The sequence below is a fragment of the Elephas maximus genome, chromosome 11 (assembly GCF_024166365.1).
Source record: "Elephas maximus indicus isolate mEleMax1 chromosome 11, mEleMax1 primary haplotype, whole genome shotgun sequence".
NCBI classification, from domain to species: Eukaryota; Metazoa; Chordata; class Mammalia; order Proboscidea; family Elephantidae; genus Elephas; species Elephas maximus.
In genome coordinates, this window is record NC_064829.1 from 33,800,302 (window position 1) to 33,825,925 (window position 25,624).

General features: G+C 39.7%; 1 protein-coding gene across 2 annotated transcripts in view; it reads right to left on the reverse strand.

Moving 5' to 3' along the window:
* CHST9 (carbohydrate sulfotransferase 9) overlaps window positions 1-25,624 on the reverse strand; it is a 259,567-nt gene that overhangs the window by 146,851 nt on the left and 87,092 nt on the right. Inside the window, exon 2 of one of the 2 annotated variants that reach the window (XM_049901386.1) lies at window positions 11,475-11,513. The exons of the other annotated variant lie outside the window; for it this stretch is intronic. Within the exon in view, the coding sequence (XP_049757343.1) occupies window positions 11,475-11,513 (39 nt within the window). The remainder of the gene's footprint in view (window positions 1-11,474; window positions 11,514-25,624) is intronic. 2 annotated transcript variants of the gene reach the window in all.

Here is a 25,624-nt window from a genome sequence, read left to right on the forward strand (position 1 = left end):
TGAACTGCTCAGCTCAAACAACTTACACTCACTTTAGAAGGTTTTACGTTGTGCAGTGTACAAGTATATCATTTACAGTTGATTAAAAGTAGCACAGGCCAAATTTTATTCAAGCCTTCTTTTTCCTGTGTCATTTCTATTACTAAAAAAAAACAAACACATTGGGCATCATTCCATGGTTAGAAATACAAACTCATTTATTTTCCCTGTAGAAAAGTCAGGTATGATTTAAGACTCCTTTCACAAGAAAGCCTAAGAATCACCTATACTCTATTTCTGTGGGTATTTTAATCCTTTGTAAAGTGGCACTTTCAAACAATCAAATTTGCATTTACCTAGAACACTCCAGCACCATGTCACAACAGTGTAACTTCTGTAGTTATTATTTTGACTGGTGTATATACGCCAGTGGCGTGAATGGTTAAGGTGTCTACTGCTAACTGAAAGGTTGGTGGTTTGAGTATACCAGAAACACCTCAAAAGAAAGGCCTACAAAAGCTACCCAAATGGACACGAGGAGAGAGTGGAGGGAAGAACCGTGCTATCGCATTAGAGGGAGGGCAATTAGGAGTGTATGGCAAGGCGTATGTAAATTTTTGTATGACAGACTGACCTGGTTTGTAAACTTTCACTTAAAACACAATAAAAATTCATTAGTTTAAACAAACAAACAAAAAAAGAATAAGAGCCATTGGCATTGTTCTTCTTATCCCAGGTGGGCCAGCGAAGTCACAACAGAGAAGGCCGAGCCTACAGAGACTACTACAGAGGCCGGTGAGGAAAGTGAAACGCTTGAGGTCAAGACCACAATGTGAACCCCATCCTGCCTAAGGCTAACGCAAATTTTATTTTTTGATATTGTCTTCTCAGCATTGCTTGTAAAATACTTATTTTTCTCATATTAAAGTCTATAACCAAAAAAAAAGAAAAGAAAGGCCTAGCAATCTACTTCTGAAAAATCAGCCACTGAAAACTCTACTCTGACACACATGGGCTTGCCTTCAGTTGGCATCGACTCAATGGCAACTGTATGTTGGTTATCTGTATACACACAGAAGACATACTTTGACGCAACTTCCACAATAAATTCAAACTAGCACGGGCTAACTTTTCTTCAGACTTGGTTTGTTCTGTGCTGCCTTAATGAGATCTATCATGGAGCTCCTGAAAGTCCATTTTTATTTGAGTTACTTTCCATTTTAATTGGGAATTCCTTGTGGCTTTTTACAGAACAAGTAATTTATGATGAAAACCTCAAGTACCTTTTGGGTAACAGAAATTATGAAACTCTTCATTTGCTTTCCTGGGTGGAAAAAAAAAACACACACAAATGCTGTACAAGGGTCAACGCAGATGATAAGTTTCTCTTTTGCAGTTATACACTGAGGCGCATGCTTTAAGATGAAATCTATTGTGATTCATCTAAAGATGATATTTCTCCCTTGCCATCTAAACCATGTTTCGAATCTTGACTGTGTGTAAATAAATCCCACTCCATGCACTATAATAGCAATCCAAATCAAACGAGTTGAGGGAGGGAGTGTCAGGGAGATGTTTCTGTATCTGCACTTTGACTATATGATGTGATATGGCGACTTCTCTTATGTTCATTCCTTATTGTTTCAGATTTGTTTAGTTTGCAGAAACACTGTTTGTGATGCTGTGTTATACAATGACATTTAAGGTATTTTCCAAATAATATGGCACAGCTGTGTTGTTATTCACTCCCTATCATATATTCGACTGGCTGGAAAATGAAGTTTGTTTAAAAATAAACTTTTCAGGACTGCTTTTAACAGATAGTCCATTGTGTAAGTCTTCCATTTTGTGGATAGAAAAAGGCATTTAAGACACTACTTCATTCAACAATAAATATTGTTCTGAAACCATAAACTCAGAGAAAATTGGGTATTTTTTTAAAAATGGAATTCATTAACATAGCTCAGAGAGCCAGCTCTTCAGTAAACCTGCTTAAAAAAGCAAACACGCCAGAGACGGATTGCCTGGGAGGCCGAAGCAGAAAATTGGTATCTTAGAACTAGGGGAGGAATCAAGGCCTCGGCTTTGTTTATACCGACCTGAGCCACTTGGGCATTGAAAAACCCTATTGCTGTTGAGTCAGTTTCGACTCATAGTGACCCTATGGGGTTTCTAAGGCTGTAAATCTTTACAGAAGCAGATTGCCACATTATTCTCCCATGGAGCAGCTGGTGGGTTGAACTTAACAACCTTTCGGTTAGCAGTTGAGCACTTAATCACTGCACCACCAGGGCTCCTCATTTGGGCATAGGGCATGAGAAAAAGATTGTTTTATTTACTTCTGCATCAAAGCCCTGAAGCCTGTATTGGGCTAGATGTGGATCACAGATCTGGGTTCAAGCCTCAACTCTGTTAACTTGTAAACTAACCGAGTAGCCTTGGCCAAGCCACATATGCAGGACAGGGAAATGCCTAGGCTTTCTCAGCACACAGAACTAGATCCAGTGGTCAGCGGTGCACTCTGGCCGACCTTTAACAGCTGACTCTCCAAAATAAAAAGCCCTGCTTTGTAATGTTTGCCAATTTCTGTGGTGTAAATTCTCCCATGATGGCTGATTTCAAGCTACCAACCTGATCTCACTAGACGTTCCCTTGGGAAGAGAAGTGCACAGTCACTTCTCTCCAGATATTACAAGCTGGTCCCAGCATGCCGCTGTCTAGATTCCATTTCTGACTCCACCGCTTAATATGTGGGTCCTAAGGCAAGTTCTTTTAATTTGTCTACATCTCAGTTTTCTAATTTTTAAAAGGTTAACCATAAACAAACCTTACCAGGTTAAGTGTAAAATAGAGGGCACTGAGCACCAAGCCTGAACACAGGAGACTGTCAATAAACTCTCACCACTCATCTGTCAGTTTGTCATAATGTGGGGGTTTGAGAGTTGCTATGATGCTGGAAGCTGTGCCACTGGTATTTCAAATACAAGCAGGATCACCCATACTGGAAAGGTTTCAGCAGAGCTTCCAGACTAAGATAGACTGAAAAGAAAGACCTGGTGATCTACTGCTGAAAATTAGTCAATGAAAACCCTATGGATCACAACAGAATATTGTCTGACTGACTTGCTTTGGGCACATCATCGGGAGGCATCAGTTGCTGGAGGAGGGCATCATGTTTGGTGGGGTAGAGGGCCAATGATGACAAAAGTGTCCCTTGGTGAGATGGCCTGGCACAACAGCCTGCAACTATGGACTTGAACATACTGGGTTCAATTCCCGGATAAGGCACCTCAGGCGCAGCCATCACCCACCTGTCATGCTACTGAACAGGTTCCAGTAGAGTTTTCAGACTAAGACGCACGAGGAAGAAAGCTCTAACAATCAAATCCCCAAAAAATCAACCAATGAAAACTCTGGATCACAATGGTCCCAGCTTGTTGTGCACCGGGTTGCCATGAGTCGGGGGCCGATTCACACTGGTTACCAGTAACTAAAACTATGATAAGTTAGATCCTTCTCACACTTACTCTTGAAGGTTTTTAGATAGTGTGTAGGAACTATGGCAAAAAGCATTACAAAAATAGTAATGGCATAGAGAGAACTCATGCTAAATATGCATGCATTTGGAAGTTTGCATCAATAAATGAATAAAATATAAGAAAGGGAACATGCTATTCACACACAGATGGAAGACTTTATTCGATATTTTAACTACTTTTTTTTTTAAATCCTGGATGACTACATGTTCAATGCATGTCAAAAAGATTTGAAATGGAGGTGCTATTGCTGTTTTAGAACAAATCAAAAAAGCATAAAGCCCAGTCAAAAGTTAGCACCAAGGGACTGAGTTCGCAAAAGCAGATGTTCTACCGTTTGCTGAATTTCCAATAATAAATTTCACCTTTTGAGCTGAGGTAGAAAAAAAAAAAAAACATTGTTCTTCTTCAGCCATAACTTGTTTTCAAATTATGTAAGTGAGCAAAATCACCTCTAACTTCAGGGATGCTCTAATGTGACAAAAGAAACGTATGCAACTTCGTTTAAAAATACTCACTATGATCTCTACTGCTAACTCCATTCTCTGGCCCACTAGGACTACTTTTTATTATATATTTCGCTGAACTTGAAAGTGTTCTCCTTCTTGGAAAAATTGAAACAATACATATTTGACAAATGGTATCTCTATAGTCTACCTCAGTAAGTCTTCTATACTTTTTACAAACAATAATTTTTGAAGGACTTTGCCCCGGCAAGAATTCATCCTAGTGATTTATGCTCTGTTGCTTGTTAACATCACAAATTCCATGAACCAAAAATAAGTCTGTGTTCCAATAAGATAAAAGTCCTTCACCTTCAATAGAATTTTTATTCAAAATCTATAGGATACAGCTGGTCTCTCCCCACCTCCACCACCCCCAAACACAAACTTCTATTTTTTCTGGTGAAGAAATAGGGTGACTGAATAATCAAGGGCAAATAAATAACCGATAATATCAGGAACTTTTCTTCTCATATTTTGCCCATTTATCATTATACCACCATATATTTTTAATATTCTTAACTAAGTCAAATAGGCCAATTTAGCTTTGATTTTTCTGGCCATGTTGTATGAATACGACATGAGTTTCCAAGCTCAGTGTCAATAGGTATATGCTTTGAATTGTTTTTCAAAAATGGCAATAAATGAGAACAAGTTATGAATATTCTCTTGTGACTCATTCCTGGCTCAGATAACATCGTATTTGAAACTGGAGCCAAGGATGCAATCAGCGTGCAGAACAACTTTCTTCCCAAAAGAAGCTAAATAGACATAGAACAATTTTATTCCATAGTCTGAGCCCCATTAGGTATATGCTCTACTGAGCAATTCAGTCCAAACTAAATTAGTTTAAGCTCCAGAACATGGTTCACTCAGTTATGTAATGAAATGTGAGCCATTTAAGGTTTTTGTGTTGATCCATGCACACATAGTGCAGCCCTTTCAATAAGGTAATAATGGTAAGTAGAATCATGGACACAGAATTGGAAAGAACCTTAGGAATCATTCAACCAAACCCCTTTTCTGCGTTATCAATCTCCTGTCAACATCCCTTACATATGAACGCCCAATCTATGTTCACCTTTACTGACAAAATCTCAGAAAACAACCCATTCCAGTCCTGGAGAATTTGCCTTGCTAGGAAGTTGTTTCTTATTCTGAGCAAAAATCTTCCTCTGTGTAACTGTCATCTTAGTTTAAGATTATTTAAACAAAGGAGGCTTAATCAACCAAACAGTCAGGGTCCTGGGGGGTTCTGGATTTAATGGGGACTATTGTTTTTTTTTGTCTTTTTTTTTTTTTATTGTTGTCTATCTTTTTATCCACCATCCGTCTGTCAGTTTGTCACACTGTGATTGATGACTTGCATGTTGTTATGATGCTGGAAGCTATACCACTAGTATTTCAAATACTAGCAGGGTCACCCATGGTCAACAGGTTTTAGCAGAGCTTCCAGACTAAGACAGACTAGGAAAAAAGGCCTGGTGACCTGTCTCTGAAAAATTAGTCAATCAAAACCCTCTGGAGCACGGAATATTGTTTAAGACTTCAACTCACTTGCTTTGGACACATCATCAGAAGGGACTAATCCCTGGAGAAGGACATTGTGTTTGGTAAAGTGGAGGGCCAGAGAAGGCGAAGGATATGGACTGAAATAATGGCTGCAATGATGGACTTAAACATGCCAATGATAATGAAGATTGCACAGGGCTTGGGCAACATTTCATTCTGTTATACATGGGGTCACCATGAGTCAGAGCTGACTCAATGGCAACAAACAACAACAACACGGTTGTCTATGATTTCATCTAAATTCTTTGGTGTCGATCACAATTACTGCAATAGGATGGAGTAGACAGGAAGGGTCCTGAATCTAATACTGATCCTCCACAGTATTAGATCCAGCTGCAAAGAAGAGGGTATGTGTGTATTGTCTAATCTATCAGGCAGGGCATAGACTCTGAGAAGACTGAACAACAAATGTTACAAAAAAGTCCAAACAAAGTCAGAAGCAGGGACACTTATGATGTTCTTCTTGATATTTTAGGCATACGTTTTATCTAAAGTCACATACATTCAGGCTGCCATCACAAAACAAACGAACGTGGCGATAGTTATGACTATAATGGCAAAAGTCATATCTCAATTTTGATAACTTGGACTATCTTTAAAAATACAGATTTTCTAAGGGCATGGTTTGTGTTGTTTGTAATAATGAGGAATCCAAGAATTTTCCCCAATAATTTGAGCTCTTTTCATTAGGCATCCTTGAATTCACAAGGAAAACCTCTAAGTCTGATGAAACTTTCTCATAGAAATCTGATACACTGACAAGCTGTGCATCAGTCAGAGTGAATCAGCTCCTTTAGGAAAGGGAGTTTTCTCAGAACCCTAATGACTAGTGTTCCCTACAAAAGGCTGGTGCCTCATAAAATTTTCCAATTGTTGGAAAGTATTTTGTTAAGTGAGAAACTGAATTGAGTGTCAACGTGACTAGCACTTTTTGGGGAAAAAAAAAAGAAGAAGAAAAGGGGTAGGGATACTGTACTACTGGAAGGAGCTGGGCAGGGGGTGAAGAAACCTGAGTTCTGGCACAAACTCTGTCTCCAGGTCTCATAGAAGTTTGGAATTCATGAGTACAGAGTGAACTTACAGAACTTCTGGTTTAACACGTAGACCAATTTAGCTTCCTTTCAAACTATAAAGGTTCTGCAATTAAAGAAGCTACAACCTACAGGATCACAGCAATAGCATTTTAGAAACAGTTCTAATAATTTTTCTCCAAGGAGCAATAATGGAAGTAATCACATCTGTGAGATCAGACACTTTTTGCCATCACAATACGTGTGTGTGTATGTATACACATACATGTTTTTTTTTTGTAGTCATGTTTTAAAATATCCACAAAAAGAATGCAAACAATAACATTTAATAGGTTAGTTGTGCAAACACTAAATTGCCAACTAGTCTGAGATGAATGTGAAGGTTGGGAAGGAGAAAAGAGACAGGGGTCAGGGGTTTAAACTGTTCACACAATTTTTTTATTAATATAGATCTTGTCCTTTCTTGACTACACTGTTTAGAAACACACATAACACCTTGTTCACCAGACAAAAAATGAAGTTGAAAGAGGAGAGTGGTTGGGAGCGATAGGTCCTTACATAGGTGGCTTTCAAATGTAACAGGAATAGTGGGTTGGTGGTGACTTGGGACGGCGGATGGGCATAGGTATATATGCCACATAAGAATTCTCTATGATGAATGACAATTTTTTGGGCATTTTGTGCTGGAAGACTGTCTGTATGCAGAGATTTACTTGGTAAGTGAAATTTTTCTAACCTTAAGGTTTTTTTAAGCCAAAACCCAATATGGAAATAGAAAACATTATTTACATATTAGGTAGTAAATACTGACCCCTACTATGTGTGCTAAGGTTTTCACACATAACCTTCTGAATAACAGCAGAACATTGGCTGAAATAGTGCTAGAAGATGAGCCTGACTGGTTGAAAGACACTTAGAAGACGACCAAAGTAGAGTCGGCCTTAATGACATGAATGCTGTCAAGCTTTCTGGATCTTTATTTCCTGATGTGGCACAACTCAAAATGAGAACAAACAGCTGCATGCAAACATCCATCAATAATAAGAATGTGGAATGTATGAAGTATGAATCTTAAAAATGAAATGGAATGTATAAACATGGAAATCCTAGGCATTAGTGAGCTGAAATGCACTGGTATTAGCCATTGTGAATCAGACAATTATATGGTCTACTATGCCAGGAATGACAAATTGAAGAGGAATAGTACTGCATTCATTGTCAAAAAGAACATCTCAAGATCTATCCTGAAGTACAATGCTGTCAATGATAGGATAATATTCATATGCCTACAAGGATTACCAGTAAATAGGACTATTATTCAAATTTACACACCAACCACTAAGGCCAAAGATGAAGAAATTGAAGTTTTGTTTTTTACCAATTTATGCAATCTGAAATTGACAGAACATGCAATCAGGATGCATTGATAATTACTGGTGATTGGAATGGAAAAGTTGGAAACAAAGAAGAAGGATCATAGTCGGAAAATACTGCCTTGGTGACAGAAACGATGCCAGAGATCACATAATAGAAGTTTGTAAGACCAATGACTTCTTCATTCCAAATACTTTTTTTCAACAGCATGAACGGTGACTATACATGTGGGCCTCACCAGATGGAACACACAGGAATCAAACTGACTACATCTGTGGAAAGAGCTGATGGAAAAGCTCAATATTATCAGTCAGAACAAGGCCAGGGGTGGATTGCAGAACAGGCCATCAACTGATCATATGCAAGTTCAAGTTGAAGCTGAAAAAAATTAGGAAAAGTCCATAAGAGCCAAAGTACAACCTTGAGTATATCTCATTTGAATTTAGAGACCATCTCAAGAATAGATTTGATGCATCGAACACTATTGACCGAACATCAGATGAGTTGTGGAACGCCGTCAAAGACATCATACATGAAGGAAGCAACAGATCACTAAAAAGACAGGAAAGAAAAAAAAAAGACCAAAATGGATGTCAGAAGATACTCTGAAATTTGCTCTTGAATGTTGAGTAGATAAACTGAATGGAGGAAATGATGAAGTAAAACAGCTGAACAGAAGATTTCAAAGGGCAGCTCAAGAAGACAGAGCAAACTATTATAATAACGTGTGCAAAGACTCAGAGTTAGAAAACCAAAAGGGAAGAACATGTTCAACATTTTTCAAGCTGAAATAGTTGAAGAAAACATTCAAGCCTTGAGTTGCAATAGTGAAAGATTCTATGGGCAAAATACTGAACAATGCAGGAAGCATCAAAAGGAGATGAAAAGAATACACAGTCATTGTACCAAAAATAGTTGGTCGATGTTCAATCATTTCAGGAAGCAGCATATATATGACCAAGAACCACTGGAACTGAAGGAAGAAGTCCAAGCTGCACTGAAGATATGGGCAAAAAAACAAGGCTTCAGCAATTGACCGAATACCAACTGAGATGTTTCAACAAATGGATGCAGCACTGGAAATGCTGTCTATGCCAAGAAATTTGGAAGACAGCTACCTGGCCAACCTACTGGAAGTGATCCATATTTATGCCTATTCCCAAGAAATGTGATCCAACCAAATACCGAACTTATTGAACAATATCATTAATATCATAAGCAACTAAAGTATTTCTGAAGATCATTCAAAAGTGGCTGCAGCAGTATATCAACAGGGAACTGCCAGAAATTCAAACTGGATTCAGAAGAGGACGTGGAACAAGGGATATCATTGCTGATGTCAGCTGGATCTTGGCTGAAAGCTGAGAATACCAGAAAGATATTTACCTATGTTTTATTGACTATGCAAAGGCATTTGACTATGTGGATCATAACATTATGGATAACATTGCAAAGAATGGGAATTCTAGAACACTTAATTGTGCTCATGAGGAACCTGTACAGGGATTAAGGCATGCGTCAGGGTTTATCCTTTCACCATACTTATTCAATCTATATGCTGAGCAAATAATCCAAGAAGCTGGACTATATGAAGAAAAACGGGCCATCAGGATTAGAGGAACACTCATTAAAACCTGTGTCATGCAGATGACACAACCCTGCTTGCTGAAAGAGAAGAGGACTTGAAGCACTTACTGAAGAAGATCAAAGACTACAGTATGGATTACACCTCAACATAAAACAAAAAATCCTCACAATGGACCAAAAAGCAACATCATGATAAGTGGAGTTTCATTTTACTTGAATTCACAATCAACACCCATGGATGCAGCAGTCAAGAAGTCAAATGACGAATTGCATTGGGCAAATCTGCTGCAAGAGCCTCTTTAAAGTGTTAAAAAGCAAAGATGTCACTTTAAGGACTAAAGTGGCCCTGACCCAAGCCCTGGTGGTTTCCATCACTTCATATGCATGTGAAAGCTGGGCAATGAATAAGGAAGACAAAGGAAGAATTGATGTCTTTGAATTATGGTGATGATGAAGAATATTGAATATACCATGAACTGCCAAAAGAATGAACAAATCTATCTTGGAAGAAGTATAGCCGGAATGCTCCTTAGAAGTGAGGATGGCAAGACTTTGTGTCACATACTTTGAACATGTTATCAGGAGGGATCAGTCCCTGGAGAAGGACATCAGGCTTGGTAAAGTAGAGATTCAGTGAAAAAGAGGAAGGCCCTCAATGAGACAAATTGACACAGTGGTTGCAACAATGGGCTCAAGCATATCACTACCATGAGGATGGCACAGGACTGGGCAGCGTTTCCTTCTCTTGTACACAGGGTTGCTATGAGTCTGAAGTTACCTGACCGTACCTAACAACAACGACACTATGTGTGATGGTAAGGAATCTCGGTGGTACAGTGGTTAAGAGCTTGGCTGCTAACTGAAAGGTTAGTGGTTCAAACCCACTAGTGGTTCTCCAGAAGAAAATGCCTGGCAATCTGATCCCATAAAGATTCCAAATGAAAACAAACCCACTGCCATCAAGTTGATTCCAACTCATATCAACTCTACAGGACAGAGCAGAACTGCCCCATGGAGTTTCTAAGGAGCAGCTGGTGGATTAAACTTCTGACCTTTTGGTCAACAGCCTAGAAAACCCTATGGGGCAGTTCTACTATGTCCTATAGGGTCGCTGTGAGTTGGCATCAACTTGATGGCACACAGTAACAACAACAACGTGTGAAAGCACTGTGCCAAAGCATCATTCACTTCTGAATACATATTTAGAAATGGAAATATTCTTAAAATCCCTACAAACTGTAAAGATTCTCATCAATTAAGTAGTCAACACTGCTGAGCAATATGAATTACATGAAACCAAAAAAACCAAACCCAGTGCCGTCAAATCGATTCCGACTCATAGCGACCCTATAAAAAACAATTTTTTTTTTTTTTCCCTTAAGGACAGAGTAAAACTGCCCCGTAGAGTTTCCAAGGAGCGCCTGGTGGATTCGAACTGCCGACCCTTTGGTCAGCAGCTTCAGCACTTAACCACTACGCCACCAAGGTTTCCATACATGGTATTAAGAAAAATAATTAAGAGTCATAGACATTTTGGAAAATAAACTGGTTGTTTACAACATCCACATTTTAAAATTGGTGGTTGCAAGATTTACCTTTACTATTGAAACTTCCGTATCTTAAATTTGGTGGTTGCAAGATTTACCTTTAAATTGACAATCATGAAAAATTAACAACATTCCATCTCATCTTCTCTTGAATGAAAAAGGCATAATTGAGAGACGTGAGAGTGAAAAAGCTAAATGCATTAATTCATTTTAGTTAATTTAATATCGATCACTTTGAGGATCATAAACCATTACTTTTTTATGTGAGTTTTTGAATACTAAATTGCAAATCGATTTTTCTAAAAGGTGGAAATGAAAGCAGGAAATAGCTGTGCAAAATCTTACCTGAAGTTGCTTTTTGTTCTCTTTTCTTCTCTGCTCTCTCTGAAATGAGAAGCAGTAGATCAGCTTAAGTATGGGGCTGTGAGAATGTGATATAACTAAGATGAAAGCCCAGTTTACCAAAGCTTCCATACACTAGTGCTACTTCAGTCATGTCCAACATTTTTTCTAGAGATGACTGGACATAGTTGACAAGGATGAAAAATCCTCTCAAACCAATTTATGAAAGTCAAAAATAAATAGGTATGCATTAAAAATGCTGTCAGGTTTTTAAAATCGTGTTAGTAAGAGTCACTTATTCAACAGTAAACCTACAAGGTGCAAATCCGCATAGAAATCACTGTGGATAGAAACAGCTGAATAAAATAAGCCCATGGCTGGCAAGACAGAAAGGACAGACAACAACACAACATGAATGAGATGTGCCTCTCAAGAATGTTTAAAGATATGAGAGAATTAAGAGATCGTTGCAAGAATGGAGGGGCTTCTCCATAAGTTTTGGAGAAAGTGGTATTTGATTTGGACTTTGGGGGATACATGGGATATGGAAGACTTGAAACCCAGGATACATGGGATATGGGTGGAAGGATTGCTTCTTGGCAAAGAAAACAGTCTGAGCTAAGTAGGACAATGTTACTTGAGCAAGAAGAGTCAAGTTTAGAATTGCTTTAGGAACCTGAACACCAGTAATGCCACAGTGTGTAGGAAGAGGACTGCCGTGGAGGTGAGACAAGAGGTAATGAGAGGATGGACTGGGGCACAGTGAGAACGGAGAGAAGTAATACTGCATTTTTCACACAAATAATGCTCCCCTTCTACATTCGTTTGCCCACCGTGCTCGCCCCTCAAGAGGTATTTTCATAAATCCTGCTATGCCAATTTTGCTGTAAATGCAAGAAACAGTGGAGAGGAAGAAATGATAGTAGGGTCCAGGGATTTACAAACTGTGAGGCCCACAAAAGAAGGAGAAGTCAAGATGAATGGTTACCTAGGTGACTGAGTATGGTGGTATAATGATAAAATGTGATGGGGGCATGGACATGACAAGTTAAGTTTTTCAGACTTGCTGAGTTTGAAGTGCTATGGGGTCATGGAGCTTGAGAAAGATCAGAACTGAAACGACACACAGGAAACAGCCACCTTCAGAAGACGGCTGAAGCTGAGAGAGTGGATGGGAATACAAAGGCAGAAAGTGCAGAGGAGTGGGCTAAGGACAATAACCAAGGAAACAAAGTCACTACTTTTGTGTTGTGATGTAGGACAATGAGAAGACAGAAAAAAAAAAAAAAAAAAGCAGAGATCTAAGAGAATGAATAGAACAGAGGGTCATTTACCACATACAAAGCTTTAAGAAGTACAGGGAATCAATAGCACAAGATGCTGCTGAGTTATGTGGTTGTTGCTAGGTTGTGAGACAGTAGTTTTAGCAAAGAGGGAGCAAGGAACAGAAGAGTGTTTGAGCCCCTGAAAAGAGGATGGGTGATGTGGAAGATGAAGGTGAGGATATGGCTATTCATTCATGAAATCTGGCAGCATACAAATGAGCAAGACAGGGAAATAACTTGAACAGAGACAAAACCGAGACTTCTGCCAAGCTTTTTTTTTTTTTTTATGGGACACTTAAGGTTCCTGGGTGTTGTAAATAGTTTGCACTCGTCTACTAACGTAAAGGTTGGTGGTTCAAACCCACCCAGTGGCACCACAGAAGAAAGGTCTGGAAATGTGCTTCTGTAAAGATTATAGCCAAGAAAACTCTATGGACTAGCTCTGCCCTGTGACACATGAGGTCACCACGAGTCAGAATTAACTCAACAGTAATGGGTTTGGTTTTTTGATTTTTATAGGTCACTTACACATATTTATAGGTTTAGAGTAAGAAACTAGTGCACCGGGGCAATGGTGTGTGTAAACACTATTGCTGAGGTGTGAGCCTTAGTTCTGTGATAAGTAAATGAGGGCCACCCTCTCAGTCATTACTTGCTTATCATCCATCCACATTATACAAATAGAGCTGGTTACTGAGAGTTTATGTAACACGTGGAAGTCTACGTGAACTTTATCTAAGCATTTCTATCAGCCCTTCATGTCTTTTATAATTCTAAAATATAAGGTGGAAAATGTACACTCTTCCTTTTATGCAGTTACAAAAAGTATAGAATTCTTTTAACTGGCTCCTTGATTTAACGGCAGATTCTCTTCACTTGGATGATGTCCAGGGGACATATTTGATGCAATTTATTTCAATGATTCAAACAGAAATGGCATGAATAGTTTGTTTAAAGGCCTCATTCACTAGCAAGTGTGATCAGGTCCCTCCTCACTTAAGTTTCCTATTGCTCAAGCCTCTGTTTACTATTTGATTATACATTTATGAATGCTCATGGCCTCAAACGTTTCTGGGGAATTTTTAAAAAAGTTATTCAAGGCTTGAATCATAAGATACTTAAAGAAAAAAATCTGTTTGGTAAATCCTTACTTACATTAGAATGAGGCATAAATCCCGAAAGTTGAAAATGAATATATTAGAGATCCACATAATATGATGTGGTAGTCAGTCTCCAAAGTGAGCTCAAGGATCCCCATCTTCCCACCTCCTGATTTTCATGTCCTGTGTAGACCCTCCCACACTGAACTGGCTTGACTTGTGTAACCAATAGGATACTGCAGAAATGATGGTGTGTGGCTTCTGATGTTGGGCTTCCAAAACACTGTGACTTCCATCCTTCTCTCTCTTGGTTCACTCACTCCTTGTGGCGGAAGCCAGCTAATATGTTGTGAAGACACTCAAACACTCCTATGGAGAGTCTCAAATGGAAGAGACCTTAGGCCTCTGATAGCAGCCAGTATCAACTTGCCAGGAATATAAGTGACCATTCACCAGCCCCAGTCAAGCTTTCAGATGACTGCCGCTCTGGCTAGCATCTTCACTGAAACCTCATGAAAGACCCTGAGCCAGAACCATCCAGTTAGCTTTTCTCGAGTTTCCCATAGAAACTGTGTGTGTGTTGCTTTAGGTTGCTAAGTTCTGGGGTAATTGGTAAATAGTATTAGATAATTAATACATATCAGATAATTTTATTATTAAAGTCTATTTTTTTTATGTTATTTCATCCCTTACTTTATAGAATATGGAGCCCTGGTGGCACAGTGGTTAAGAAATCGGCTGCTAACCCAAAGGTTGGCAGTTCGAATCTACCAGCCACTCCTTAGAAACCCTATGGGGCAATTCTACTCTGTCCTGTGAGCTGGAATCCACTTGACGGCAACTTTTTTTTTTTTTTAACATAACACACATACAGAGATGCTAGTTGCAATAAAATCCTTCAGCCCCTCTGACTTTCTTACCTGTAAGGTATGGATCAGAGCCTGCTTCTCAGGAATGTCTTCAGGATTAAATAAATCTACATTTATTTAAGAGCCAGCAAGAAATGGAGGGAACACACACAAAATTTGGGGATCTGATGTTTCACAAAGGAGACTATAAGACATTCACTAGTATGTGTTTCACCAGGGCCCCAAATAATTCTCTGTCCCTGTGTTAAATGAAAGGGCTTTGTAAATGGTATAGTGAAATATAAATGCTATTTATTAGTTTTATTATGCTATTAGCTTTAATACAGAAACCTTCTTAGGTTTCTATTCTTAGATTTATGTTAAGGTGCATTAAAATTCAAATTAGGAAAATAAAAATTAGATAAATAGGAAAATACTACATTGATCAAGGGACAAAGAGATAAAAAAGAAAAATGATAAAAAGAAAAGCTCACTAGGTTTCTTTCTTATCTTACTCTATATGGGTGATCTTATTTCTCACTCTCAATGTTCATCTTCATAGACAGATGACTCAGAGACCCACATCTCTAGCTCCAAAATATTCCTGAGTTTTAAGCCTACTGGAAATTTCTACCTGTATTTTCTCCTATACTTCCATACATGTCCTTATCTTAAGTCATTCTCCTACAAAAGTGCTCACACTCTGTGTTGTCCACCCAATCTGCTCAGGCACCCAAACACAAAACCTAAGAATCACAGGCTCCTCTTTTGTTCAACCTCTGCATCTAATCAGTCCCTCAGACCATTAAATTCTCCCTCTACTACAGCTTTCAGATCTGTCCTTTCCTTTCTCACTCTCTAGTTCATGAGCTTGATATATCTTCTTATGATCGTTTGTTTTCTACAGGCTCTTCTCATTTCCTGGGTTTTGGGGGTGATTTTTCCGTCCTCGCAATTCAATCTCTACTAAAGAATAAAATCCACATTGCTTAACGTGGAATTTATGAGCCTGGGCGATTTGGTCACAACTCACCTTCTGCTACCATCTCTCAAGCACCACACAGAGTCCTTACCAGTTATACCTGGAATTAACCCCTACCTCCCGCCCCCAAAGCCTCTGCCCATGCTCTTTCTGCTTCCTGGAATGTCCTGTCATGTTGTTCTTCCCTATCAAAATCCTGTTCATCCTTCAGAGCTTAGCTTAGAGGCCAGCCCTTCTGTGAAGGCTTTTGCGCCTTGCCACCTGCCCCAACTCCGCATCCAGGCAAAATTAAACATCTTCCAAGCTCCTTAAGCCTTTTATTTATCCCTTTGCCACAGCACTCACTCTAGTGCTTGGTTCATAATTAGTGTGGCTTTGTTTCCCCAACAGGACTGTGGTCTCCTTAAGGGCAGGGGGTGTGTCCTATGCCTTTCTGTCTCCCAGTGCCTAGCACAGTGCCTTGAACCCAATGCACGGGATCATTTTGACATATAGAGACTTACGTAAACACCCCAGCCCGGCCTAAGATGCTATAGAACGTGAAGTATTTTTTAGTACTGCTAAAATTCAGTGCAAGTACAACCAAGAACAGAGCTTTTACCAGGTATTTATATTATGACTGACAACCTAGAAAACTATTCTATTAGAAAAATGGGTGATAAAATAACAGAGAGGCTTTCAGAATAATGAACTGCATTTTGCCCTAGTTGTGCTTCATTTTATCACAGATTCTGGTTTAAAAAGAAAACATTAAAGCATGGCTTGCATCTTATTTCTGTTTAGACCTGGATGCAGCAATCCACCTGTGAGGAATAAAAAGGGACTGTAATCTCATAACAATTGGATTTGTAGGGTAAAAACTTTTCTTATGACACGAGAAAATGTATTTAATTGAACATTAAAATTCCACACCTCATGACAATTTATTTATATAAACCAAGTCTTGATATTTTTAAAAGCTATTTTAGACTTGAGGTTGTTGCTATCATCCCATAGAGAAACATTTTATATATCTATATATATCAATTTATAGTCCATCTCCATAGTTTAGAATGGAAGTGGTCCCTTAATCATAGTGATTGTTTCTGATCTTTTAAAACCACAGGTGCATAAATGGTAATTTAATGACGTCTCCACAGTAATGAGTAGAGGCATCTGTAGTACAACTCAAATCAGTACCTCAGGCCACTTCTAATGAGAAGGAAATCATATACATATATAATGCACACATAAATATATACATATATGTCTATGCACATATGTATTTTTATGTGTGTATATACATATGCACGTATATAGTATATTTTTACACCCAGATAGTATCCCAACTCTAAAATATACTCTCTCTTCTTCTTGCTTCCGTCGTTGTATAATAAAGTCTGGCATGGAATTTTTATCAAACAGCCCTCACTGCACTACAAATTTCTCAGTAGCCAATTCTGAGTTTTTGTTCGCTCTCAAGTATTTTATCTGCCCTGCTCTGAGTGGTATTATTAATCACATCCTGTTGCTAGGATACCTGAGAACGTTCATTTATGTCCGATGTTTCTTTGGCAAAACGCACTATGAAGAAGGCAGAGAATCATGACAAGGAAAATTATTGTGCACATGCTATTTATTTAAAAGAGGAGGGAAATAACATAACCACCGGATAATATAATGCTAACTCTCAAGAATTTTTTTAATCTCATTTTTTGTTTCATCTAGGCTTTAATGGAAAATCACCGGCAATATTTTTGGATAATGAGAATCTGTAGTACATCTACACTTGTGAGTTAACTAGGCAAGTGGAAGAAGGTCAGGTTTTAATTCTCTTTATTTTACAGGAACTTAGAGAGGAAGAAACCCATTGCTGCCCAGTTGATTCCGACTCATAGGAACCTTATAGGACAGAGTAGCACTGCCCCATAGAGTTTCCAACGAGTGCCTGGTAGATTCGAACTGCTGGTTAGCAGCGGTAGCTCTTAACCACTATGCTACCAGGGTTTCCTAGAGAGGAAGGGGCTTTCAGATATACTCACTTCAAATATCTCAATTTACGAAGTGACTAGGTTACAGTGTTACTTGACTTGCAAAGCCAGAACTAAAACCCAGGTCACCATGATTACCATCTTTAGTTATTTTAATGTGAGATTTAAGAGAACAGTAGCCTTCATAATGTATATTTAGAAAACAGGAGAAAAAAATTCCTTTATCAATATTTTAAAGAATTATTTGTTTTGGGTATTAAGGACCAATCATTCCTGCCTACCTATTGTAATAAAGAGAACATAAATAGAGAAAAATCCACCTAAATGCAAGATTTTCTTACTTAGTCTCTTCCTACAGGAAATAGCATGATACAGCGAAAGGAACATGGATTGGAGTAACGTGGATCTGACTTCCAATCTCAACTACTTAATTTACTCTTCACAACAACTCCATGGAGTAGATGATACTTCCATTTTCCAGTGGGGAAACAGGCTCGGAAATGTTTGTAGCATATATGTCATAGACTGAATTCTGTCCCCGCAAAATAGGTCAACTTGGCTAGGTCATGATTCCCTTGTATCACTGTATGACTGTCTACCATTTTATCATCTCATATGATTTCCCTATGTGTTGTAAATCCTATCACTATGACGTAATAAGATGGATTAGCGGCAGTTATGCTGATGAGATCTACAAGTTAGATAGTGTCTTAAGCCAATCTCTTTTGAGATATAAAAGAAAGAAGTGAGCAGAGAGACATGGGGACCTCATGCCACCAAGAAAATAGTGCTGGAAGCACAGCACATCCTTTGGACCTGAGGTTTGTGCACTGAGATTCTCCCAGACCAATGGAAGACTGATGTATCACAAGGACTTCCCTTCAGAGCCAACAGAGAGAGAAAGCCTTCCCCTGGAGCCTGCACCCTGAATTTGGACTTCTAGCCTACAGGGCTGTGAGAGAATAAACTTCTCTTTGTTAAAGCCATCCACTTGTGGTATTTCTGTTACAGCAGCACTAGATGACTAAGATAATACACAAGGTTAGAGTTAGTACATGGTAGGTCTGGATATGGACCCACACAGATTTTTTTCCAGAGATTTTTACGTTGTCTGAGCTTACTGGCTACGGTGATTAAGGGCAGTTCTATAGAGTTGCTAGTTGAAAGCTCAGGTTTGCAGTCCCCCCACTTAATCACCGTGGGGCATTGGACACACCATTTAACCTCTGTAAGTCACACAGTGCTTATCTGCAAATGGGGATAATACTAATACCTACTTTACAGGGTCATTGTGAGGATTAAATAAAATGGTGCATTTAATAATAATTCCTATACGGATTGAATGCATGATACGATAGCACTTATAATGCTCCCACCTCGGTGCCTGAAACTTAGCAACACAGTGTATTGCTTAGATCTTCTCTGTAGGAAGGTCCCATGTCGGGTGCTCCCTACTAACATATTATAATTCTCAATATCCTCAGGGACAATGGCTTCATCCACACTAATGTTCTAAAGTTGAGCATTTGAGAGTTTCTTCATACTTTTACTATCACTTCTTTCTTGCCTTCCCTTAAGAGTTTCCAAGGGAGAAGTAAGTGGCTTTCCATTTTAGTTAATTCCTGTTCCCTCCTCTTTATGTCCAAACTTTTTCCAAAAACAAATTGGCATGATGAAACATAAATTGACATGGCAAAACTGTCCCTATTTATCAATTAGAATCACATGATTTTAACATCCAGGGTTTGTGGTTCAAATCCTATCCATATTTTGAAGTGATCAGCAGCTATGGAACTGTCCACAGGCTGATATGGTCTAAACAGAAAGGGAGAGATGCTCTAGAACTCAGATGAACTCATTACCAGACATATTCCTTACAGCACATGGTAAGGCCTTGAACAAGTAACTTGAGTTTTCTAAGGGCCTCCTCAATTAGATAGGTAAATATTATCTCTTTATAGCTTGAAAAGGAAACTCTGGTGGCGTAGTGGTTAAGAGCTACGGCTGCTAACCAAAAGGCTGGCAGTTCAAATCCACCATGCACTCCTTGGAAACCCTATGGGGGCAGTTCTATTTTGTCCTATAGGGTCTCTATAAGTCGGGATTGACTCGACGACAATGGGTTTTTTTTGGTTTTAATAGTTTGAAAAGATCCCTGGGTGGCACAAAACAGATTGTGCTCGGTTGCTAACCAAAAGGTTGGTGGTTCAAACCCACCCAGCAAGCCCTGGAAGAAGGGACTGGTGATCTTCTTCCATAAAGATTACAACCAAGAAAACCCTATAAAACAGTTCTACTCTGTAATACATGAGATTGCCAGGACTTGGAATCTACTCGATGGCAACAGGCTTCTTTCGTGGAACAATTCCAAAAGAAATTGTACAGACAGAATAAACCTGATGTGAGAAGATTTTAAGCAAGGATTAAGGTGTGCCTGACCCAAGCCATGGTGTTTTCAATCACCTCATATGCATGTGAAAGCTGAACAATGAATATGGAAGGCTGAAAAAGGATTGATGCCTTTGAATTATGTTGTTGGTGAAGAATCCTGAATATACCATGGACTGCAAAAAGAATGAACAAATCTGTCTTGGAAGCAGTACAGCCAGAATGCTACTTAGAAGTGAGGATGGCAACACTTCGTCTCATATACTCTGAACATGTTATCAGGAGGGACCAGTCCCTGGAGAAGGACATCATGCTTGGTAGAGTACAGGGTCAGTGTAAAAGAGGAAGACCCTCAATGAGATGGATTGACATACTGGCTGCAACAATGGGCTCAAGCATAACAGCGACCAGGAGGATGGCACAGGACTGGGCAGTGTTTTGTTCTCTTGTACACAGGGTCATCATGAGTCAGAACTGACTGGACGGCACCTAACAACACAAACTGTTTAAGAAGAGGCACAGAGATGTTTAACTGGGCCATTTTAAAGATGAACTAGCCTAAAGTGGTCTACATAAGATTGCAGAAATTGCATAGACTCTGTTTGGTCAATAGTATGAATGGGGTGAGGGGTTTATTACTTATACGGAGATTTATGCTGATGCTAAAACAGTGATGTTGGAACGTTGGCCTACACAGACATGAATGACGAGCCTCCACATGGCTGTGGGTTCTTATCGCCTTCCTTCAGGTTTAGATAAACTCTACTTGTTCCCCTGTCCCTTTCTATTTGGTTAGTTGATACATTGCTAGGATACTCTGGCAACGAGAACCACTGAGTGTAATGACTGTTGTGAGCTCCAGACAGTGTGAACTGAGATACAGAAACTGGCCCTTCAGAAACATATCAATACAGATAGAGCTGGGCCTCTGTGGTTGACCATCTGCCTTGGCAGAGAGGATGCTCCATCTGCACTTGCCAGCCCTCGGGTCTGCCATCCATCAGAGAGCACAGGGAGCATGAGAAGAACTGAACGCTCAAAGATTTTCCCTGGGCTGACCCCCTCTGCAAAGAGATAGTAAGCTCAGCATGAGAAACAACAGTTTTACGTTGTCTTGGAAATTTTGAAGTACAGAATTTTTCCCCTTGCAATTTTCCCATTTAGAGTCATTCCTGAGAAGTATGTAATTAATGTGACAAGCAACAGCTCCTTCCAGATTCCCAACATCAACTGCGTGAATTAAATCTTAGAGTAAACCTTTTGATATTCAGAACCTCATTCTGAGGCAGTCATTTGGTTGGCAGGGAAATTTTTTGGAAGACCTTTAGATGTTGAAGTCAGGTTGGCAAACGTAAATACCAGTTATTGCCAAGTCTTAAATATCTCGCTAAAACGGGAATGCTAGTGTTAATAATGCACGTTTCAGCTACTGAATAAAGCAAGGCTGTGTGCATCTGTACTTCCCTTTGTGCCATAAACGTGTTCCTAGTAAGTTGGGGGTGAATAACTTTTGTTCAACAACTCCATATTCTAAATGTCTTTGGAGTGTTCATAACAACAAAATGAATTATTTTGTAAAATAAAGAATCTTTTCATAATACGTTTATTTGTCCCTGTAGCACATTACAGATGGCCATACATTGAGAGGCGGTATCTAATTTCCTTGAATCTGGACAGGACTTATAACTCTCTTGACCAATAAAATGCAACAGAAACAATGCTTTGCCAGGTTCCAGGGCTGAACCTTGAGAATCAGGCAGCTTTCACTTCCCGTCTCTTGAAATACTTGCTCTAGGGGAAGCCGGCCACAATGCAAGAAGTCAGACTACCCTGAGACCACCATGCTGGGAGGAAGCTCAAGCTAGCCACACATAGAGACTTCACGGAAAGAGAGATGCCTGAACAATATGTGCTTAGCTCCTAGCAGTTCCAGCCATGCCAACTCAGGTGCCAGACGTGTGAATGAAGAAGCCATCCTGGAAGTGGATCCTCCAGCTCCAGCCACCTCAGCTTATGCCATGTGGATTAGAGACAAGTTGCCCAGTTGAACCCTTCCCAAATCCCTAACCCACAAAACTGCAAGCAAAACAAATGTTTGTTTTATGCCACTAAGTTTTGGCATAGCTTGTTATTCAGCAATAGATAGTCAAAACAACTCCTTTTCTGTTCTCCCATTAGAGCATATGTGTGTGTGGATAGATAAATCTTTTTTTTTTTCTCCTTAAAGCAGGGGCCACCTAGATTCCCTTTTTCCTAACACGGTTTGCTTAAATCTACCTACAGATATGTTCTATTATCCAGCATTTTAGCATCCAAACTTATTCCTTTTCACGAAAAAGCAGAAAACCTCTTATTATTAGGAGCGCAGCTACCGTACAATCTGTAGATCAATCGCTAATTTGGTTTTACGAAAGTATTACACATTCCCCTATGTCCAGGTTAATAATGATCAAAAGTAAAGTGGAGACTTGTCAGTTATGTAGCACTTTAGAACTTACAAACCATCGACTAGGGTACCCATTTGAAACAACAGTGTTTAAATATTCATTCAGGCTTCAAAAACAATCATTTATGATTGCAATTCTATAGAAACCCTCAAACTGAAAAGAGTCAACAACAATTTTTGCTAAATAACTAGAAAGAATCTTATTTTCTCTGGGTAGATTTACTTTTAAAGGATAAATTAGTAGAATCTACATTGAATTAAAGGAGCTCTGGTGAGACAGTGGTTAAGTGCTTGGCTGTTAACCATAGGGTCAGCAGTTCGAACCCACCAGCCCCTCCACTGGAGAAAGATGTGGCAGTCTGCTTCCATAAAGACTTACAGCCTTGGAAGCCCCTATGGGGCAGTTCTACTCTGTTCTATAGGACCACTATGAGTCAGAATTGACTCGATGGCAGTGGGTATATCAAATTAAGAGCTTTAATGTTATTTAGGGGTAATTTTCTGTACAAAGGCAACAAGGGGAAACATTTCATAAAGAAAGGCAATGATATGAGTCCAGTCAGAAACTATACTTGTGAAAGCAGAGTTGGTTCACTTTAAATAGTAATTTATTTGGCTAGTGGACACACCATGGGGCCCAGCTTTACATCTGTAGGAAATGAAGGCATTTCTTTGCTCTCTCCCTCCATGCTCTTAATCATCACCTCATTAGCTTGTGGAGATAGCTGGTGGAGGCCAGAGGTGAGCTTAATTTTATTCTTTGAGATGTCAGCACGGTTTTCATTCTGGCTAGTCCCCAGTTTTTCCCTTTTTATCTTTAAAAAAATTCTCATCATACTCATCTTTTCCTTCTCATTGACCCACATCAAAGGTTTGGGCCTTATGACAGTCAAGGAAGCTCGTATTTCACAGACTGAGGAAAGAAAATGAGGAAAGTAGGTATTGATTTATTGCTTTCAGACTCTGCAGCAGACTTTGTTATCTTGTAAAAACTATGCTCTGTAAACTTGGTTGACTACCTAAGTTTACTAGAAGAACTGTTAATTATCTTGTACTTTTTATGTGTAGAAGAGGCTCACCAATCCTCAGACAGACAGGGAAAGCAAAAAGAGAGCATTGATGGGTGCCTATTATGGGACAGGCAGATAGCTAGGCATTTTATGTTTGTCCCTGGTGGTGCGGTGGTTAGGCACTCAGCTGCTAATCAAAAGGTCAGCAGTTTGAACCCACCAGCTGTTCCACAGGAGAAAGATGTGGTAGTCTGCTTCTGTAAAGATTACAGCCTTGGAAACCCCATGGGGCAGTTCTACTCTGTCCTATGGGGTTACTATGAGTAGGAATTGACTCAGTGGCAATGGGTTTGGTTTCAGTTTTGTTTGGTTTTACTGCTATTGTAAACAGCAAATTCAAGGGTTCAGGGAATGGCCCTGGAGGGGTCTGTAAAAAGACAAGCTCAACTGATACAGCCTCCAGAGGGGGTGGAAGTGATTCTTTACCTAACAATAGAGGAACAAAGTGGGAGACACTCCAGGAGGCAAGATAAATAAATATTATCTGAATGCCTAAGGCAATAAGCTATTTTCTGGCAAAATCTGTTACTGGCGTTCAGTGTGAAGCGCTGATTTCCGAGGAAGCAAGTAAGACACTAACACAGTGCAGGCCACAGGTCCTTCTGATGCTGTCTACTCAGGGAAGCAGGAAGTAGAGCACCTCCACAGGCGGGTGTGGGTGGGCCTCAGGGGGGCTGTGGGATATGGAGCGCAGTCTCCCAAATCTCCCCGTCCATATTCCACCACAGGAAGCCTAGGTTTGCACAAGGCTAGGAATCTGACATTTTCAGGGAAGGAGCATAACTGTACTACTTTGTCTACTATGGCAGACAACCCTCCCTTCACATGACATGGATACAACATTATTGGCGTAAACGAATCATCATGGTCCCATTCCCCTTGCTTTAGGACCATGTGACATTTCTGGCCAATGAGATACGAGGTGAATTCTGTTGAAAAATGTCATTAAAAGGTTTTTCTTGCTGATAAAAAGAGACAAACATTCCCCTTTTCTTTCACTGGATGCTGTCCCTCTGGGTGTGATGACTGGAACATGAGGACAGAACGATCATATTCCAAGGATGAGCAAAGGGAGCACACTCCCATTAATTCAATAATTCACTACTTACTCCTGAACTAATGTACTGTAGGCCCACCTGACTTCAGGATTTCTTACGGGCTATTGAATCCTTAGTGTTTAAGTTAGAATTTTTAGTTACTTGCAGCTGAAAGAGTCTTATATTCTACATAGGCCAACCACAAAATAATATCATTTTACATTAGATCAACTAGGAATAAAACTTGAAGGAAAGAGCTTGCCTTTAAAATAGTCCCGGAAATTGTGGGGGTGGGAACATTCCCCAGCTGGGGACCACACATTAGGAGGTTCACTCTTGCCCTCTTCTGGACACACCATCATTGCCTTCCCATGGTAGTGAGCCAGGAGATTGTCCAGAGTCCACAACTTGGCTAGGTGATGCAGTGAGAATCTGTGATTCCAGAATCCTCCCTGTCCAAACATCCCTGAGTCCTTGCAGGGCCTACACGGGCCTTTCACCCAGATCAAACCTCTGGAGGGAACAGCAGATTGCATCATTGGTGTGAGAACCCCAAGGGCCAAAGGGTGTTCAAAAGATGACTATTTGGAAAGAGTAGATGGGTCTTGGATGTGTGCACAGACAGGTCCCAAAGCATGTGTGTAAAGCTCCTCACAGTGCTGAATGGAGCTGAAGCCTCAAAGAAAAGGGGGCCTCCACTGGTTCTCTTGCCCTAGGCCCAGTAAGTATTAGGGGCAGGCTTTTTTCTGTCATGACGTAAGCACATAAGAATGCAAGGAAATGACTACATATGTGCATCGTCTCAATAAATTCTCATAATGATTTAAGGGGAAAGAAAGGGAAGGTATATTGTCCTCAGATTACAAAGGAGAAAAAGGAAGCTCAGGGAGATGAACTTGCCCAAGGTTTTCCAATAAGTGTTAAAGCAAGGATTTGAATCCAGGTCTTCTGAAATCACACCGTTAACATATCATGCTCCCTCAAATT